Source organism: Pyxicephalus adspersus, chromosome 6, assembly GCF_032062135.1.
Source record: "Pyxicephalus adspersus chromosome 6, UCB_Pads_2.0, whole genome shotgun sequence".
Lineage (NCBI taxonomy): Eukaryota > Metazoa > Chordata > Amphibia > Anura > Pyxicephalidae > Pyxicephalus > Pyxicephalus adspersus.
Window position 1 is genome coordinate 26,570,695 of NC_092863.1, and position 21,691 is coordinate 26,592,385.

At 40.9% G+C, this 21,691-nt stretch overlaps 1 protein-coding gene across 5 annotated transcripts in view; it reads left to right on the forward strand.

The window, feature by feature from the left end:
* Positions 1–21,691, forward strand: part of ERCC6L2 (ERCC excision repair 6 like 2) — a 113,833-nt gene that overhangs the window by 89,302 nt on the left and 2,840 nt on the right. For all 5 annotated transcript variants that reach the window (XM_072414984.1, XM_072414985.1, XM_072414983.1 and 2 more), the window contains one exon: positions 20,617–20,777. In XM_072414984.1, coding sequence (XP_072271085.1) covers positions 20,617–20,777 — 161 coding nt within the window. The remainder of the gene's footprint in view (positions 1–20,616; positions 20,778–21,691) is intronic.

Consider the following 21,691-nt stretch of genomic DNA (forward strand, 5'->3'; position numbering starts at 1 on the left):
AATCTGACCTTCATTTGGGGTAACAACTTTTATCTTCTGACCTGAGATAGTTCCACATACCATAAGATATCTTCCTTCTGGGTCTTGAAGTACCTCTTGTACTAAAAAACTAAGATGTCTAGCAAAACATAACATCACTCCACACTTTTTTTCGCACAATAATTTACAGGGAATCTCCTGTAAATTGCAGCATTGATTTAGTAGTAAAATGTAGTCTATTCTTAGCGAATTATAATAATGAAAGGCCTTCGCTCGCTTAATTGAGGAGTTCAGGCCTTGAACATTATGTGTCAAAATCACAAAGGACTGATTTATTTCTGTGTTAGTATTGGTGATCCTGCCATAAATGAAAAAAGTAAAAAACTGTTAAAAACTTGATATTGCTCAAGGCCCTCAGGGTAAAGGGAAACAACACGAGGGAAAAGACACAGACAGAAAAAACATACATCATACCACAAACAAAAACACATAAAAAAATGATTTTCTAATGTCAAAATTTCCGGGAGGTCCAGATCTGATCCTGTCTCCCAGCCCTCAACTAGAGGTTGGGTGTGTGACATCTGCCCAGGCACTCTTAATCTTAAGGACATATACTTATACTTGCAGGCTATATTTCATACATTATTGGGGAAAAGAGGTAACTAACACTTTTTGTTGCAGCATTGAATCAAAAATAAACAATCTATCTCAATGAAAACCCTTTCAGATAAAGAAGCAGAAGTAAACTTCCGCCTCAACTCATGGTCTCAACAATTATATTATAAAACCTTTTTTTTTTTAAACCCTGACTAACCTTTTGCCTCAAAGGGTATAACAAAACTGGATCAGCTTATGCATGGCTATGTTAAATGTCAGAATGAGAGAGCCAGGTCCAGCTTGGATAGCAACTGTTTACCTTCCTCATAGGATACAAAGAAGAATTTCCTTCCCTGATGTTGGAAAACTACACAAAAAAGAAAGGCCCAGCGATACTTTATTTTATGAACAATTAGAGCTTGAAGTAGAGGTTTCAGAGTTCTCCTGTGTTGTATAGTAAAGAGTGAGATATCGGAGAAAATTTGAACTGTTACTCCCTCCATTATTACTGGCTCCAAACCCCTAGTGATTTTTATTAACGCTTCTTTGGTTGAATAATAGTGAAGTTTCACTATTATATCCCTTGGGGTGCCATCAGTGCTCTATGAGCTCTATCAATCTCGAGGTGTGTTTCAGGCAAATTAGGCAATTTTTACCAAGAAATTTTTGAACCACCATAGTCACGTCTTTAAAAGTCTCTGGTAATCCTCATATATGAAAATTAGATAGCCTAGAACGATTTTCCAAATCATCGATCCTATGTTGTAATTCTTGCACCTGAGATTCCAGCACTGTAATCTGTTTACTATTCTGGGTTACTCTAATAGCAGTAGTATCCAGATTTTTTTTAATAGCTTCTAATCTGTTACCAAGCCCTTGCAAATCATGCCTAAACTCAAAAGTAATGGAGGCTGAAGTACTCGCCAGTTCGGTGTGCAGAAGAGCCGCCAGGTGTGCAAATTATTCAGACTCCCCCTCAGCAAGTGGGGGTGGGTAGCACAACAGGGCTAGAGTGTTCCTGGGCAGGAGCATTAACTTTATCCATTGAGGTAGTATATACATTACTAAACCTGGTATTAGTGTTAGTGGATGTAGGGCTCTGCAATATTGAATGGCTCTGTGATGTAATTTCATTTTGCTGTGACAATGGAGAGCCAGAGCCTTCCATAGATGTTTCCAAGTTTGCAGGCGGGGAAGCCCCCTTCCATTCCCTTATTTCTGTCCCCTTAGTCCTACCTGCACCAGTAGTCAGAGAGCTGCGTGGATTTAGTTGCGGAGACCGCCAGCACAGCTATCAGCCATCTTAGTCTGTGCCTGTAACTGCTGGGACCGGGCAACCCGATCTTTTCATTTTCCAGCTGCTTTCCCCACCATGCTGTGGACTTGAAGGTACCGTATTTTTCGGACCATAAGACGCACCGGACCATAAGACGCACCAGTTTTTAGAGAAGGGAAATGAAGAAAAAAAAGATTCTGAAACAAATAGTGTCAGGCACGTGCTGCACAGCCAGCATCAAGGAGACACGCACACAGGAGAGGAACACGGTAAGAAACTTTTTTTTTAACAGCATATGTGTAGGCTGTATTTGGACCATAAGACGCAGGGACTTTTTCCCCCCACTTCTGGGGGGGGAAAAGTGCGTCTTATGGTCCGAAAAATACGGTAGTTTGCTGTATGGAGCTTGCGTTCCAGTAAGCACAGATGCTGCCGAATCTGTAACCACGGGGCCGGGAGTGGAACCTTCAGGAAGCCCTGCCGTCTAACACTCTACGGCCATAGACGCTGGCACATGTGCACTCTCCCTCCCAGAAAAAAAATAACTTTAGATCCTTTTTATTACCTGTAATGCCAGAGAGTAGCAAGGTTCACTTGCATTTGAAAATAGAAGGTTTCTTTATCCTTTCTCAATTTAAATCTTGTAAATCAAAAAACATATTAACTGCTTTGTATATAGGGCTGGAGGAAACTTCATAATATTGTAATTGCTGCCTGTGTTTCTGCTAAAACAAAACTTTTTTGCTTTGGATAGAGTGAGAAAATGTTAAAATTTCTGGTCAGGTTTCACTACTGTCAGTGTTCTGTCTGGGGAGATTCACCCTTTGATTGCCTTGGTAACCATTGCCTCAGAAAAGGAAAGTGATGGGAACATCACTTTTAGAAATGTCACAGAAACAGGTGGACACCTGTTCTAGTGGCAACTGGCTTAGAGTATATTTCCTCCTATTTCCTGTATGTATCTGGGGCTTTAAGGTAGCAGAAACTTTTTGATGGGTTACAAACTGTCAAACAAAAGAAAAAACTGACAGGGGCCTTAATCTATGTCTACGTTATCTAGTTTTAGAAGTGTGCTGTTTTGGTAAAATAAAATAATAAACAAACCTATATACTTACAAAGAAATTTGGAAGCCTGAATTTTCAGCATCTTAAATAGTGTTGGTCGGAAAGCTCACTTTTCGATTCAACATCTATTCGCTCGAATAGACCTATATTGTTTGGGTGATCAAACATCGAATTTGAACACCATTAAAGTCAATAGGGGAAAAATTTGGGTTATTGTTGTGGACTGTGTCAAGACTCCCACACCTCTGCACAACACTGTACAAGTCAAGGAAAAAATCAGGAAGGCTTTTTAATGTTGCTGGTAGGCCATTTTATGGGGCGGTCAAGGGAACATTTCAGATTTTATACAGGCCTCGGAGTAAAGGCAGAGAGGGCCCCGAGGGGTTTCCTCCGGTCCAAAAATTAGCCGCCAGGTTTCACCTCTCCGTTACAAGCCAAACAGGCAAAGGGCCCTGAGGATAGTCTATCAGTCACAAAATTAGCCAGTTACACAGCTTTGTTACAAGTTATTTAGGCCTCACATGAGTGGGGAGCGCATTGTTAACTGGAATCTCGAGCCGGCCGTAGTGCATCGTCAATGCCACCTAGAAGTCTGTAATACAATTTTTGTGAATGGAGTACTGACAGGCAGCAGCAGCAGGGGGAGGAGGCGGTGGGCCCTGAGATAGAGCGTGGACCGCATTGTTATCTTGAGCTGCGTGTAGTGCATCGTCAATGCCACCTAGAAGTCTGTAATACAATTTTTGTGAATGGAGTACTGACAGGCAGCAGCAGCAGGGGGAGGAGGCGGTGGGCCCTGAGATAGAGCGTGGACCGCATTGTTATCTGGCATCTAGAGCTGGGTGTAGTGCATCATAAATGTCACCCAGATATATACAATTTTAATGAATGGAGTACTGACATGCAACAGCAGGGGGAGAAGGCGGTGGGCCCTGGGGTGGAGCGTGGACTGCATTGGTAACTGTCATCTAGAGCTGGGCACTGGGCAGGTGGCAGCAGTAAAAGCAGGAGGAGTAGGTGGTGGGCCCTGAGACGGAGTGTGGATGGCATTGTTTACTGGCATCTAGAGTTGGGTACTGGGCAGGCAGCAGCAGTAACAGCAGGAGGAGGAGGCGGTGGGCTCTGGGACGGAGTGTGGACGGCATTGGTAATTGGCATCTAGAGCTGGGTACTGGGCATGCGGCAGCTGTAACAGCAGGAGGAGTAGGCGGTGGGCTCTGAGACAGAGCAAGGACAGCAAAAGAGGTTGAGGCCATCACCTATATGGACAGTGTAGAAGCTGTAGCTTTTTGAGACATGAATGGATGAACAAGATTCCCACTGTCCCTACCTACTATCTGGCGAAACCACAGCCAAGGGAACAGGCTTGGTGGAATCAGCGGGGAAAGAAGACTCTGTTGAGCTTGACTCTAGTCTTCAACTGTGAAGAGACATGACAGGTGTAGGATAAGTGGGAGTATGAAGAGGTTAAGACTGTAGAGGCTCTAACTATTGGTAAATGTGAAGAGGCTGCAGCTTCCCCTCAGATGGACAGTGTAGGGGCCATAGCTATTGGAGATATTGGTGAATATGAAGAGACGGTAGCAGTAACAGCAGGAGGAGTAGGTGGTGGGCCCTGAGACGGAGCGTGGACAGCATTGGTAACTGGCATCTAGAGCTGGGTACTGGGCAGGTGGCAGCAGTAACAGCAGGAGGAGAAGGCGGTGGGCTCTGAGACGGAGCGTGGACAGCATTGGTAACTGTCATCTAGAGCTGGGTACTAGGCAGGTGGCAGCAGCAACAGCAGGAGGAGTAGGCTGTGGGCCCTGAGACAGAGTGTGGATGGCATTGTTACTGGCATCTAGAGCTGGGTAATTGGCAGGCACGGGTAAACGGTGAGAGTAACTATGACTCTACCTACTATCTAGCAAACCACAGCCAAGGGAACAGGCTTGGTGGAATCAGCGGGGAAAGAAGACCCTGTTGAGCTTGACTTCAGTCTGCAACTGTGAAGAGATATGACAGGTGTAGGATAAGTGGGAGTATGAAGAGGTTAAGACTGTAGAGGCTCAAACTATTGGTAAATGTGAAGAGGCTAAGTCTTCTCACATGGACAGTGTAGGGGCTGTAGCTATTGGAGATATTTGAGAATATGAAGAGGTTAAGACTGTAGAGCTCTGAGATGGAGGCATCTAGAGCTGGAGGATGGAGGCGGTGGGCTCTGAGACAGAGTGTGGATGGCATTGTTAACTGCATCTAGAGCTGGGTACTGGGCAGGCACAGGTAAACAGTGGGAGTAACTATGACTCTCTAAGGTAGCCAAATGTCTTCTCATCTAATAAGTTAAGTGCATGAATGGATGAATGAGATTATTATTATTTTTATTATTATTAATAAACAGGATTTATATAGCACCAACATATTACGCAGCGCTGTACATTAAAAAGGGGTTGCAAATGACAGACTAATACAGACAGTGATACAGGAGGAGAGGACCCTGCCCCTAAGAGCTTACAAACTAATAGGTGGGGGAATTTACACACAATAGGAGGGGGATATGTAGTGGTGGAACGTGATGATGGTTTCTAAAGGCAGAAGAAGATAGGTAGGCAAGTTTGAAAAAATGGGTTTTGAGTGCTCTTTTAAATGAGCAGAAAGTAGGAGCAAGCCAAATAGGACGAGAAAGACCATTCCAGAGAGTTGGGGCAGCTCTAGAGAAGTCTTGTATCTGTGCGTGTGATGAGGTTATGAGTGAGGAAGCCATTAGTAAGTCATTGGAGGAGTGGAGAGAGCGGCTGGGGGAGTATTTTTTACCAGGTCAGAAATTTAAGTGGGACAATAACTGTGTAGGGATTTGAATGCAAAGCACAGGAGCTTGAATTTGATTCTCAGGTGAAATGGAAGCCAGTGTAGAGATCTGCAAAGAGATTCAGCAGAAGAGGAATGGTGGGAAAGATGGGTGAGTCTGGCTGCAGCATTCATAATAGATTGTAGAGGAGAGAGTTGGGTTAGTGAAATACCAGAGAGGAGGATGCTACAGTAGTCCAGACGAGAGATAAGAGCATGTACAAGGAGTTTGGTGGTCTCAGGAGACGGGTAGGGGCGGATTTTGGAGATGTTGCGTAGGTGAAAGTGACAGGACCTGGAAATGTTCTGAATATGGGGGGTAAGTGAGAGGGCCGAGTCAAAGGTGACACCAAGACAACGTGCCTGAGGGGAGGGCCGAATAACAGTGTTGTTAACAGTTAGGTTAAGTTGAGGGGGGATGATGATGATTTCTGTTTTATCCAGGTTGAGTTTCAAAAATCGGTCAGACATCCATGATGATATGGCTGTCAGGCAGCATGAGACCTTATCCAGGACTGAGGGAGACAGGTCAGGGATGGACAGATTGATTTGAGTGTCATCAGCATACAGATGGTACTGTAAGCCAAAGGAGGATATGAGACTACCGAGAGAGATGATGTACAGAGAAAAGAGAACTTGTCCAAGGACTGACCCTTGGGGAACACCAACAGGGAGGACAGTGGGCAGGGAGTTACCATTGAAAGAAACTTGAAAGGAGCGGTCAGACAGATAGGAAGCAAACCAAGAGAGAGCAGTGTCACTGATACCAATGGAGCGCATGATTTGTATTAGCAGGGGGTGATCAACAGTGTCAAAAGCAGAGGAATAAAGCAGAGGAAAGATCAAGGAGAAGTAGCAGGGAAAAGTTGCCTTGAGACTTAGCTCTAATGAGGTCATTGGCCACTTTAGTAAGGGCTGTTTCAGTGGAGTGGGCAGCTCTAAAACCAGACTGGAGGGGGTCAAGGAGAGAGTTGGTGCTCAGGTAATCGGTGAGTCTTTTGTAGACAAGTCGTTCAAGAAGTTTGGAGACACATGGGAGAAGGGAGATAGGTCAGTAGTTAGAGGGTAGGGAGGGGTCCAGTGAGGGTTTCTGTAGGATAGGGAGAATTATGGCATGTTTAAAAGCTGAGGGGTATGTACCAGTAGAAAGGGAAAGGTTGAAAAGTTCAGTAAGCAGCAGGAGAAGGAGGCGGTGGGCTCTGAGACGGAGCGAAGACAGCATTGGTAACTGTCATCTAGATTTGGGTACTGGGCAGGTGGCAGCAGCAACAGCAGGAGGAGGAAGCAGTGGGTCTTGAGACGGAGCGTAGACAGCATTGGTAACTGTCATCTATAGCTGGGTACTGGGCAGACAGCAGCAGTACCAGCAGGCGGAGGAGGCAGTGGGCCCTGACACGGAGCGTGGACAGCATTGGTAACTGTCATCTAGAGCTGGGTACTGGGCAGGCGGCAGCAGCAACAGCAGGAGGAGGAAGCAGTGGCCTTGAGACAGAGCATGGACAGCATTGGTAACTGTCATCTAGAGCTGCTACTGGGCAGGCAGCAGCAGTACCAGCAGGAGGATTAGGAGGTGGGACCTGAGACAGAGTGTGGATGGCAGCAGCAGTACCAGCAGGAGGAGGAGGCAGTGGGCCCTGAGACGAAACGTGGACACCATTGGTAACTATCATCTATAGCTGGGTACTGGGCAGGCGGCAGCAGTAACAGCAGGAGGATTAGGCGGTGGGACCTGAGATGGAGTGTGGATGGCATTGTTAACTGGCATCTAGAGCTAGGTACTGGGCAGGCACGGGTAAACGGCGGGAGTAACTATGACTATGGATGGACAAGATTCCCAGTGTACCTACCTACTATCTAGCGGATAGTAGTAAAATGCGGCATGGACAGCGGAGCTGTGTAACCAGCTAATTTTTGTACGGAGGACTATTTCTGTATTTCTCTCAAAAAAAAAATACAGATATTTAATTCTGATACCACTTGCTATCTATCAAAAACAGCAGAAAAAATTCTGTATATATCTGATACCTCTTGCTATCAAAAAGCCAGCAAAATTTCTGTATTTCTCTCCAAAAAATACAGATATTTAATTCTGATACCTCTTGCTATCAAAAACGCCAGAAAAATTTCAGTATATTTACCCAAAAAATACAGATATTTAATTCAGAAGTAAGGTAATGTAGGTAAGCGTCTCAGTCGAACAGACTCTGCCACATAATCCACCACTGCTTTCTGTTGTCCAGCGAGCCACTGCAGCATGTAATAGGTGGAATTCCAACGAGTGGCCACATCACAAATTAACCAGTGCACTGGCAGATTGAGATTTTGCTGTAAATCCTCCAATCTGGCACTGGCTGTGTACGACCACCGGAAATGCGCTGACAACTTTCTGGCCTTCAGCAACAGCTGCTGGAGGCCTTGGTAATTCCCAGGGAATCATTGTATTATGAGGTTCATGACGTGGGCCAGGTATTTGTGTGTTTCCCAGAATGCAGGGCTGCGAGCAGACTGGCCCCATTTTAATACACGACCTTGCCTGGCTGTAGTCCGTGGGAGTTAGCCATAAGATGTCCTGCTACCGCAGGGCACTTAGAATTGATGCGTCCGTGTGGCTGAGAGAACCGAGGCATTGCAACCTCAGGACTGCGTGGCAACATCTGACTTGTTCACCGAAATAGCAAACTGCATGTTGTTGCTGGCAGTGAACAGATGCTGGTGAATGGAAGGTGTTGGGTCTCCATGGCAAAGTGTCCCTGGAGGAAGAAGTTGAGGGAGACGAGTCAAAGGAGGAGGTGGAAGTGTAGGTTGAGGAGGATATTGCATGGCGATGTGCTCTGGGCGGAGCTAGGTATGCATGCCTTCCTGCAGCTGCATCCTCCCCTGCTACCACCAAAGTTACCCAGGGAGCTGTGTAGGACATTTATCTTCTCATCCCGTGCTTGCTCGACCAACTGTGGGTTGTCAGGTACTCCTTGCCAGAGTGCTGCAGGGCCACATTGCTCTACAGGTGTTCATGCAAAGCAGGAACACATTTTCATGCAAAATACTGACTCTTGGGCATAACGTACTGTGAGTTTGAGCAGAGGAATGCGTAATGGAACGCATTGGAGTCCACCAGCCGGTAAGGGAGGAGCTTAAACGCAATTAGCTGTGCAACTGCCACATTGATAGCATTGTTTTGGGGTCATTTGGGCCATATTCTAATTGCGCTCCAGCATTTGGGGGATGGAAGGCTGGATGCTGCTAAAGCTAACCACAAAAATATTGGACGATGGGGTAGAAGGTGTGGGGGATGGCAATGATGCCTGGTCTTGACTGCTAGCAATGCGACAAACACCAGCCGTTCCGTGTTGCAGCTCCTTCTCACCACTGGTGGAGCCTGAAAACTGTAATGCTCGGCTACATGCCCCACTTAAATTGCTGGCAGCAGCACAGGGTCCTTTGGTGGCAGAAGGAGGAAAGACAGCAGAGGAAGATCTAGCAGCTTGCTTCTGGGGCGGAGGTCGACGCACAGAGCTCTGTGCTTTGCCCAGGTGTTCCCGCCAGATTAGCGGGTGGTGGGTTTTTAATTGTGTGCTCATGCAACTTGTTCCAAGTTTGTTTGGGTTTTTGCCTCGTTTCAAGTGCTGAGCACACAGTTGCAAATTACCATAGTGTTGTCATCACTATGGACAGTAAAAAACTCCTACATGGGCGAACTGCGAACTGGGCCAAATGGTTCCCTGGAGCTGGCGGCAGTCCGCGGTTGTTGAGGCACAGCTGGGGTGACAGCTGCCTACGATGGACGAGTATGACTTGCCTCACTGGTACTTAAAGACTGCAGAGTGTCGGTAGCTTTTACCTTCTTCCTCCCTCTCCCCCTTTGAGGAGGCTCTACAACCTCCTCCTCTTCCTCTTCCTCCTCCTCTTCCTGCCTATGATGGTCTCCTTGTTCACCCCATGTCAGATCAAGGATCATCATCATTAGAAAACACAGTTTCCCTGTATGTGCCGAAAGGAAGCAGTGGCCTTTTGGAGACAGTTTGAAGTGGCTCGTCTGGCTCAGAGTGTTGGGGTGAAAAGTAAGAGGAGGGAAAGCATGTGAACTGACTCTCATCAGATGACTGAAACAACTGTGCGTCTTCAAGGAATGCGGCCGAGGCCTGTGTCTGGGAGGAAGAGGGGTTGCAATCAATTGACCAAGGCTGGGTCATGTACTCTACTACCTGTTGTTCAAGGTGCGGTAATAATGGACGCACACCACCAGCAGCAGCTCTAAAATGTCTAGGGTCCGGCTGGCTTCTTGTTCTCGGGTCTGCAAGTAAAAACAAACCAATACTGCTTTGCCTGCCAACCCTGGCAAAGCTGCCTCCTCCTCTTTAGCTAGACATAGTTGAAATGTTTGTGTGGCTTCACACCTTGCAAAATACTTTGGAGCTAATAAGCTTCACAAAGTGTAAATTTTTACAGTAAACAGATTTTTATTTTTTTGGGGGGCCGGGGTTTTACCCAAAAAATGCAAGTGCGCTGTGTGTGTTGCCTTCAGCGGTGATGCTTGTAATATGCAGCACCGTATACAAATGTGACGTCCATCACTGCGTCTGTCTGACTGTTTCTCAGTAGAAGTGTAATAGTGTGCACGCCGTCAGGGTACCCTGGCTCTGGCTGCCTGTATGTAACACACTGACTGACTCACTAACTATCTATCTATCTATCTATCTATCTATCTATCTATCTGACTAACAGTGAAACACTCTACCTATCTGAGTACAGTAGATTATAGGACTGAAGCAATACAGTACAATCCAAGTCGCCATCTGACTAATAGTAAGTAAGACACAGTCTAACTATCTGTTACAGCACTTTTATTTTTATTTGTCTTTCACAATGCAAGCAGCACAGAGAGGTTGTGTCTGCTAGCAGATCTGTGTCAGGAGTGGTAATTGCAGGCACGTCCTGGCCTTATATAGGCCAATGGCTGCCTGTGTGGCATGTGGTGACAGACAGCCAATCGTCTGCCTGCCACCACAAAGATGTAAAAGAGCATTCCTGCTCTTATTGGAGGGCCCTAGCATTTTTGGGGAGGGGAGTGCCAAACCTGAACCTGCGAACACATGATATTCGGTTTGGGTCTACCCGAATTCGAACAGCCATTTTCGGGTCAAATATAGGGACAACCCGAATTTGACCACCAACACATTCAGTTTTACCTGGCAAAAATGGTACATGATTCTACATCTGTTTTGTTTCGTTGTAGTCTGGCAAATCAAAAACAGCTAGGGAGTTTTTTTCTACTTTAAAAGGTTAGAAAAGGGTTGAGTGAAACATTGTTACTATTCTGAAATCTACATCCCCATGTAATTATTTTAGTTAATGTTTATTATTATATTCATATACTTAGGGCCTGAATAATCAATGAAATGCGCGTACGCTCGACGCGTGTATGTACACGCCGGTCAGCAACCTCTATTAGCGCCTCTAGTGAACCCGCCTGACGGTTTCCTGCAAAGATCTCGAATACGCCAATTAAGGTAATAAATTTTCAGCTGCGCGATTCAGAAGGAGATGTTAACCCCAATGATGAGGTCATAGCAATTGATTAGCGCACACCTGTGCCCTGTTCTGTGCACATCTCCAGTCCATTTTACAGGTCAGTTTGAATCTTTAACCTCCTGAGCGTTACACTGAGGTCTAGATTTCTGTACCAAAAGTGATCCACTGTTTTTCATGAAATTTTTTTTTTTGACTGTGATGTTGGTTTTTAATGCACATAAAATATTTTAGGACACTATTTGTTTCAGAATCTTTTTTTTCTTCATTTCCCTTCTCTAAAAAACTGGTGCGTCTTATGGTCCAGTGCGTCTTATGGTCCGAAAAATACGGTAATTTCTATCAAGCTGTATATATACTAAGTTGCACTTTCAAATATGTCATCACACAATAGTATGAGTGTAAAAATATGTGAACAAACATTTGTGACCTGATAAAAATTTTGTTCTAGTTTGACTTTAGAGAAATCAAATATTTTAGTAAAGGATTATAGGTAAACATGTTATAATATGTTATAAACATGGTATAATAAGGAACATTTAGTGATTTCACTTGTGTGTGTATGTCAAAATACATTTAAATGTATACAAATACATATGCATTTTAATTAGTACTATTTTACCAGGACTGGGTGTGTGCGGTTTGTAATGCCAGTTTCTGTAGTTTAACAATTCTTCAGCAATGTTTTGTCATTTTTTCCACAAGTATTGAGTACAAATGTCTGCATGGTTTCCACACCAAACTCCTACTTGACCCCCTGGTTGCCTTTGTCCCATATTGGTATTTGAATGTATTATGTACATATTCCTTTTCTGAATAAATTGTCATGAGTTTATTTCTTTTTTTTTTGTATAGCCTGAGATTTGCGCTCATGTTGATTTGTCTCCACACAAGTCCTGTGTTCATTTGTAGTTGTGTTATCGGTTTGTTGTCATTGTGCTGTGCTGCCTGATCTTAGCACTATTGTATACAAACACACTTCCACTTGCTGTCAAAACTGGTTGTCAACTAGTTGTCCAGCTACGTTGCATACTCATTGTAACACACCTGATGGTGATGGAAGGAGGTCCAGGTTGCCAAGCACAACATCAAAAAAAAAAAGCCCTCTTTGCCTATTTCTTCTTATAATTTCTCTTTTCTATGTATATGTACACACATCTAAATGCATACATACATGTTTGGCTTTATGTGCACTCATGTCTATACACACATGAGTGCATATGAAGCAAATATACAATATGCAAAATACACAAAAAATACAAACTTACCTTAATGAGGACTGTGCAAAAATGTGGTACATTTTTCAAATGATAAAACAGCTCAGGCGTACGTAGCGGGTCTGCCGTGGCGCAAAACTATGAGCTACACGATCCTGAAGTTTGGCGGACAACTATGCGCATCAAACAACTGAGTTTTAACAAGACAATTGTTCTGTTTTTAGCCTTACACATAATTCAGAGGAAGGGACAGCTTAAAAACAATCACAATTGTCTCTTTAAACTGTGTGTCCTGGGAGATAGGGAAGGAGATCACATAACAACAAACGACAACATTTTACAAACAACTTTATTCAAAAGAAACATTTGCTAAAAGGTCACAATAAAATTTAAAAACACATCAAAACCAAAAAAAAAAAAAACACATCACTAAAATTTACACTAAATGACAAAAAAAATAAAAAGAACAAACAAAACACATGCAAACCCACACTTCCATGTAAAGCCAAAATAGTTCAAAATTGGCCCAACAAATATTGCATTCAAAAAATACTTACCAAACCAATATGCAATTTTGCCCTATCAAGGGTGAAAAACTGGACTGGAAAATATTTATGCAGGACAAACATTAAAAAATGGTAATAAAGGCAGAATTTTGCAATCAAACAATATAGCCACAAACACAATAACATAGCATTAACATTGACTTCAAAATTGCAAAATGGACATTAAAACATTCAAAGTAAAAAAAAATTAAAAAGAGAAACTATTGTTCTAAATGGTAAGCAAAGTATCAAATGCAGCAACAAAGATTAATTAGGATAACAACAAAACAACAGCCCCTCCAAGAAAAGAAAAAGACAAAAAGGAAAAAGCAAGTTAAACCACCCCCTTATATATGATCAAATTAAAGCGCACAGGAGATAGAAATTCACTTGCAATTAGCACTTGCGCAGTCTGTCAAAACTGGCTGTTTTTTTTTTTTTTTGCAGTTGGACATTTCATTATCATTGATTGATATGATCCTTTAGATTTGTACACCAGTAAACAGATATTCTAATAATTAAAAAAATAAAATAAAGTTAGGGAGGATTTAATGTTAAAAGTATTTTCTATATGTATGTATGTATATATATATATATATATATATATATATTTATATAAAATAATTTTTTATTATTATAACTATAATAATTACAATTATATTTATAGAGAATTAGAATTAGAATTCATTTAGAAATTTAGTTGTATAGATGGTTTCAAAAAGTACTCCATAGATTGTAGGTAATTTTACGTATAAATAATTCCAGTCTTTCTGGGATTATAATGATTATTGTGTTCATGTTTTATCTTATCTTAGCATAGATAAAGAAGATTCTGACAGTCTCAGCATCACATGTGGCCATTCCTAGGCAGGCCACATCTGCATGCAGTCCAAGGCAATATTTACATGTGATTCTGAGCCTCCATTATTGAAAGCACCAATGGACCCATGATAAAAAAAAAAGGGGGCAGGAGTGATCTAGATCAGCGGTGCCCAACCTTTTTTCATCTGGGCCAGAATGCAAATAAACATTAAAGATGTATGTTTAAAACTAGAATTGTTTTAATTGAAAATAAATGTTTCTAGTTACCGTAACGTACATGTACCAAATAAAAGAAATGACAAATCAAGAATCTCTGCAATGGATACTTGGATCATCTTCAGGTCCCTACATCTCTGTTCCTGATGAGAAATTAGAGTTCACAGAACGTAAGTGGCCAGCTAAGTGTGACAGGATAGCAGGGTATGATAGGTATATTTTTCTTCTCTTGTGATGGCACTGCAGCAATAAAACGTTAACGGTAGTTAGCCACAAGAGTCCCCACTTATCCTACATTTTAATATACCTACAGCTCCCCTTTCAGGAGAAATTGGGATTCAAAGAACATAAGCAGACATTTATATGTGACGGCATGTTATGGTAGGAGTGATACAATTTTAGTGGGGGCGTGGATGGTTTCACAGAAGGTAAGGGGCCAGCTTTGTGTTACAGGGTAGCATGGTATAACAGTTAGAGTTTTTCGTATCATGTGATGGCGCCGTCGTGATGAAATTTTAGGGGGAGTTAGCCACAAGAGTCCTGCACTTGCAGTTAAATTTCCCTTTTCTTACAGATGAATTGGGATTCATAGAGAGTAAGGGCATAGCTTTGTGTGACAGGGTAACATGAGATGATGGGTATAACATTTTAATCTGGAAGGGGGGGACATAAGGAGTTTCCTACTAGCTCCCACATTTCCAGTTGCCAACATCCCTGTGTTTCAGAGAAATTGGGGTTCTCTGTAAGAATGTAAGTGTCTAGCTATGTCCAACAGGCAGCTCGCCAGCCGCTCAGTCCAATGCATTGCAGTGTCTGCAGATTTGACTCCGGGTAGCAGTGAACGATTTTAAGTGTCTGCTCTAAACCATTGTTCCATGGCACGAGGAAGGGGTATACCGCCAACCCAAATGCAGTCCTAAAGTTTTGTGAACTTTAAGAGGCACTACAGTGCACAGACAATTGGCAGTATCCTAATGTTCATTGCCATGAGAGTGGCCTCTGGGGGTCCCCATCATGTGAACTAAATTTGGGGACCCTGTTCTTTAAATAGCCCCAACTAATGTAAAAATATCCCTTTGTTAGCATTTGGTGCTTGTGACCCCGTATCTGGCAGCTTATTATGTGTAGAGGGCTTAAATTTAGTTTAGTAGCAGCTCTTAGGGTCCCCTGTGTACTCCAAAAATTTCACATTTCTATGACAATCAGTGAAGGAGATTTGAGTATTTATACATGGGGATAATGACAGCAGCATGAACACAGCTCTCATGCTCCTGCTGTTGGGATTATCTCACCGTACAAGGTGGGCGGGGAGCAGCTCTCTCTGCTGGCAGCACAATCTCATAGAGAAACTATGGAGACATAGGAGAAACATAGGAGATTGTTCCATCCTGCGCAAGACAACGAGCAGAGAGGGAATGAGGAGAGGGCTGGTGTCCTAAGCAAAAAAAACTACCCATGAAAAATAACTACCAAGGGGCGTATACCAATGGGCAGGTAAAATGACTTCATCGTTAGGAAAGTTTCACTTTCACTGTTTGCCTCTCCCACAGAGTTTCACTCTCCCACTGTAGCCTTATGGGCAGAGTTTTTTATGTTCTGACGATGTCCTAATGATGAAATTTTAGGGGATGTTAGCCACAGATGTCCCCCACTTGCACCTATAATTTTGTTCATCTGTATCCCCCTGTTCCAAAGAAATATGGGTTCTAAGTGGGGAAGTGGACAGGGTAGTGTAGTATGTTTGCTAATGTAGTTTTTGCTTGGGACACCGGATCTGACAGCTCCGTGGGCCATAAGTTGCTCCCCTGATATAGATGATGCTGGATTTCCCACAAACCAAGAAATGAGGCACCATCTATTTTGTTTCAGCTTTTGATGTACAAAGATAGCTCACAGTGTGCAGTGAAATGAGAATAACCTATTAAAGTACAGGTGAGGCGTTTGTACAACTGTTAAAGGCTAAAGGTCCTATCCTTTTTAATTTGAACAACTGTTTAGCTGTTATCTGTGTCCTTTGTAGTAATTAGTAAATATGGTCAAACAGTAAATGATAAAAGTTTTTTTAATTACTCTATAGTACATACAAATTTAAATCTGTTTATGGGTAACCAAACTCTGTAGGAGAAATAACTTACAAAAATAAGCATTGGCATGAGCTTGCAAGAACAAAAGATTTTAGGTTTAGCAATTTTGGGAAACATAGCTGATCACTGAACACCCTTTTTTATTGTCTCTATATTTTGATATCCTAATTATAAATAGTTTCATAAGAATTCTAAATTGTAAATATATTTTCCATCATACCCAAAATTGTAAGTGTTCAGATGAGCTCAGGCTGTGGTCCATACATTATAGTAGCATGTGTGGTAATAGGTTTTTAGACACGTTAACCTAAATTAAAGCTCATAAATGTTTGGAATTTGTAAACTGAAACGTCTATGTTGAAAGGCAACACTGAAGGATGTCCTGCCTAACCGCAGCAGAGTCTTTCAATTCCTTCTTTAGAAAAACGGTGTATTAGAACCATAATTTACCTAGCTAAATGTGCTTAGATTTCCTTGTCAAACCAGTTGCTCAAAATAAAGATATTAGAGACATTTCTTTTCACAGAAAACACATCAGACAGTTAAATGAACTCTCTTTCATTGCAAGTGTGTGGTAGGTCTTTTAACTGATTGGCACAGACCCCAGAATGCTGATTTAGGACAATTCAAAGATAGGTCATGATTGCTTCAAGCCTATACTAGAATTAAATCTTCCAATATTGTGTTTACTGTATCATTTTTTACCTTCAGGCAGAAATCCTTGACCAGCTATTTTGAAAAGGACAAGACTTTTTTTAACATCTTTGCACAAATGCAATTAAAACATTTTGCTTTTAGTAGTGAATGGACTGTGCATCTGTGTTGATTTTTTTAAAATGCACAATTTACAGTAATTTTGTTTTTCTTCTTTCCTTGCAGAGACTGAATTTTAATTACTTTTCTAAGTTTATGGTATTTGACTTTTATCCCAATAAATCTGTTTTCATTTTTTGTTTGAACAGATGTGTAATCAAAAGCATTGTTACTTCATGTTAGTCTGTGTATTTGATAAAACGACTCAGTATGGCAACTTGTACAATATAAATGAATAAAACATAGTTATTCATGACTGGACCGGTAACCTGTTAAAACCAGGTGCATTTGGGATTAAAGGTTATTTTTTTAATTCAAGCTAAGATTTGTGGTTTTGGTTTTTCGGTAACTATATTCCTGTTGTTTAAACATTATGACCTCATTGGCAACTATTTAAATTGAAAAGCTCAAATTGTTTTTTCCACCTAGAAAAGTTATCTTTCTTTTGTAAATGTATCGTTACTAGTATAATGAGATGAACGTTGTAACAAATTAGTTAAAGCCAATGTTAGAGATGAAACATTTGATAATAAAGATATTAGAAACCTAAATAGGTTGGGTGTCACCTTTCCCTTTAGTCAGCAGGAGAAAGTCATTGTAATTGAATAAAAATATGCCAAGATTTAGCAGAGTTGCTTTAAAGCCAAAGCCAGCTAGTAAAATAGAAAAGAACACAGCTACCTATTGGACTCCAAAATTAAGTGGCTGTAATGGTTTCTGTACTAACAATAGAATTGAATGCATGTTTAAGATGTTTGTTATACAGATGACATGCTCCCAGAACCCTGAAATCCATCGAGTTGGTTAAAAATTGTTGGTGAGATGGTAACTTGCCTCTATTACCCATTAGTTTCTTTCCAGATTGGTATAACTCTTCTAAAAATGTCTCAAATGGGATTAAGGTAGAAGGTCCTAGGCAAGTTTTAGCAGCTTTGTCCTACCTATCTTCAACTGACATTAATAAATTTTGTAAACAGCACATAAAAGCCCTCCCCATGTTTATCCTCTTTACTGGCATGGCCTGTCCTATTAGTCAACAGCTGCCTACCATTGCAGTTAAAATATGATTCACAAGGAAGGAAAGTAAACTTTTTTTACCTCCCTTGACCAAACCAAATCATTCTTAAAATGAAACTAAAGTTCTACTTTTACAAATGGTCGATCAGGCAGGTCACATGTCCTTCTGCAGTAATCAGTAATACCAGCCTGATTGCTCTGAGATTCTAGTGACAAAACTAACCTGCAAATGTGCACTGTCCACTTTTGTTGCCAGGAAAACCTGGCAGTTCCGGCTTCCTCTTGCATGTTCTGAGGATGCATGGACTCCTACGTGCCTGCACAGGATTTGCATCATCCCGGCACAGCCAATACAGATGGACGAAGAAGAGAAGGAAGATGGCAGCACCCTGTGATGGAATCTGGATAGGTGAATCGCACATGTTTGGTTCCACTTTACGTTGTGTCTCACACGCTTCCTAAACAGCTCACAGTGGGTGGTTTATTCACAGAGGCAGTGTTATTAATCCAGAAAGCAGTGAGCAAGACTGGTTGTAGACATGGGCCCATTGTGAATCTGCTGATAGCTAAAACCCTGCTACACAGTATTGTGAGCAAGCACAGCCTACATGAGAGTGACAACATTTTTGTGGATTCAATAGTAGTGCAGCAGCATTGTCAGCTCATTACAAGATGAAGCATGATACTGATTTTTTTTTTTTTTGACTTGTTTACTGCTCCCTTAAAAACAAATCTTTTTATGATTGACTGCCAATGTTATCCCCTGTTGCAACTTCAGTTATTTATAAACTCCTGGAATTCTAAAGGTTCTAAATGGTTTCCCAAATTAGTTTATTATATGTTTTACTAAATTTAAAATTGATATTTATACTGTGTGAGTATTTTTACACTCCCAACACTTTTACTCTTAAAACAAATTCTGCAGCGGAAAAGTACAGTTTAATTTCAATAATTAATTTCCTCATTAGTATCGGCTTTTAGGAAAATAAGATATGCAAGCTAAGTTTATCATACAATAAAAAGTTTTATTGCTTCTTGAGGAAAAGGTGACATAAAATAAAAATGTAAACTTTAAAGTTGATGGATGAATTCCTTCTGTCATCTTAGTTTTAAAATGTGAAATACAGCAGGGTAATGTAAAAACCATAGATCTGAACTGTCCAATGGTTTATACTTAGGTGACATTGACTTGCTTTCAACAAGAAGCAATCTGCATTAAAGGAAAGATGAAATGTTTGTTGAGAAAAATGTAGATGAAAGGAATTGCTAGATGTAGAGGAAAGGAGTGAGTTTAACAAAAACTATGGTTGATAGATAAAGACTTGTTAATCCATTAAATGAGACATAAATAAATAATAATATTTTATTATCAATTTAGTTGGTTTATTTAAATGCAAATTTTATTAGATTTGTTTTAATTGGTAGTGATTCAAATAGTAATTTTGACTGCAATGCAATGTTAGTGTAATATAGGAATACTATTCTGATATATTGTGTGTATATTTGTATTATTAAATGGTACAATGATGAAATACTTAAATGAGAGAATAGCCAAAAAGCAGCTCTGCCACCCTCTCCCCTTCTAAAACAAACGCAAGCAAGTCATTATAAAACATTTTGTAAGTAACCCAAAGTGGTATAAAAGACGAAAAAATATACATATATACTGTGGTTAAAATGCCTAACATCTGATATTCTTACTAAGAAATGTCTTTAAAATTTCTCCAACCTATAAACGCTATAAATGGGTCTGCCCCTGATCATGCCACGCATAGAAATTTTACAGTACAGCAGCTTTCTTTCTTTAATCCATAGTGTGAAGTGTAGCTCATTATTTTATTTTACCACTTTGACCTTTTTTTGTTCTACCTATATGTTGGTATTTTGCTTTGGTGTGGACATTATTCACCGTAGTCTTTCTTTTCATTTTTGTCATCCATGTTGTACTTTTCTATTAAGTGGACTTCATTTGAATGTATTTGACTTTTGTTTTTTATAAATATTGCTCATTTTATGAATAAGGCTGGGTACACACGTGCAATAATTGTCGTTGGAAAGGATCATTAACGATCCTTTCCAACAATAAAAGACTGCATGATGCATGAACGAATGCTGTACATACAGCTTTGTATTGCTCAATGGAGAAGGAAGGGGGAAAACGATGGAACGGCACCCTGCTGCACTCTCTACTCTTCACCTCCATTACAATCATTCCTCGTCTGTCGTCCGTGGATCTGCCAGGACAGTTGTCCGAATGATTAGCGCTGTACGCACGCCAGATTCTCATCTGATATCAGCCCTGAGGCAATTATCGGACAAGAATCATGTGACGTGTGTACAAAGTCTTAGTTTGAGTTTCTTTTTATTACACATTTATTATAATAAAATGCAGCACATAATTTTGTCACCTTATTTTTTCATATGGAGACATACCGTATGTGGCATACTAAATATTTGAGATCTGAATCTCACCCCACCTGCGAAAGGGTCATTACCCTAACAATGGATTGCTCTGTCATTGTGGTTGACTTATACTACAAAATATACATTGTTGAAGGTTGATTTGTGGAGTTACTGAAACAGTTGTCTTTATTTGTCATCCATCATGTAATTGAATACATTATGTATTACAGAAATGTAGCTTTATCGAAGAAGAAATATTGCAGAAAAATAGGAAAGAAGAAAACGAAAGCTGCAGCCCCGTGCCATACCCAGTAGTTCAAAATCATAAAGAAGTATTGCAAGTTGGTGAAAAAAAGTTTATGGTTGGAGAGACTCCCAGAAAAGTGATCAAGTAGGTGATGTTTCAAAGACAATTAGGAACACCATAGCAGGAGCCCTTACAGGCTTAATATGTATAGAGCACAATTACCTTTGATGAATGATCAATGGTTAATAGCATAAAAGTATTATAATTTGGAAATACTGTTTTTGAAAATAGTTCATCTAGGCACAAGACTTGGTGCCAGGCAGTCTGATACTTTTGCCTTCAACAGATGTCATTTAACCCTGTGTGTATTGGCATTCTACAGCATAGGTATGTTGCAGCAATTTGTTGAAAGGCTTTGGAGTGCTGAGTCATCTAAATCATCTAATCACTAATCATCTAATTAAATGTTATATTGTTTGCTAAAAAAATCCCTCTCACTTCTGGTTTTATAAACAACTTACTAAGACAGGGTTTGAAACTAGTAACTATCTTTTTAAGTATCTCTCTAGGGGTTGGCACACACAATCTCAAGGGGAACCTAACACCACCTATACAGATTATCCTGAAAATTACAATAATGCACAACTACACACTATATGAGTTTGCGATTATGCAATACTATTCGTGGAATAGTTTTTCAGAGTTCCAGGCAAACAGCTAACTACACAATTGAAGTAACTATATTGAGGTTTTTTGTATCTGCCAAACATGCAGAAACATTGGAGAAAGGAGTAGATTTTGTGGGACTTTTAAGGCCAGACTAAATCCAAATAAAATATAGCTAAAAATTTTTATTTCAATATCAAAATCATAACAACCATCTTTAAAAATAAAAACATGTCATACAAACAATATCTCCTGGGCAAGCATCCAATCAATGGGTTACTTGTTGTCAACGCGTTTTGCGGACTAATAAGACCCACTTCTTCAGGACGGTTTCAGGAGATCTACAATATTAGTTCATGATCCAAACAATATTTTACACAAAAGTGCATATA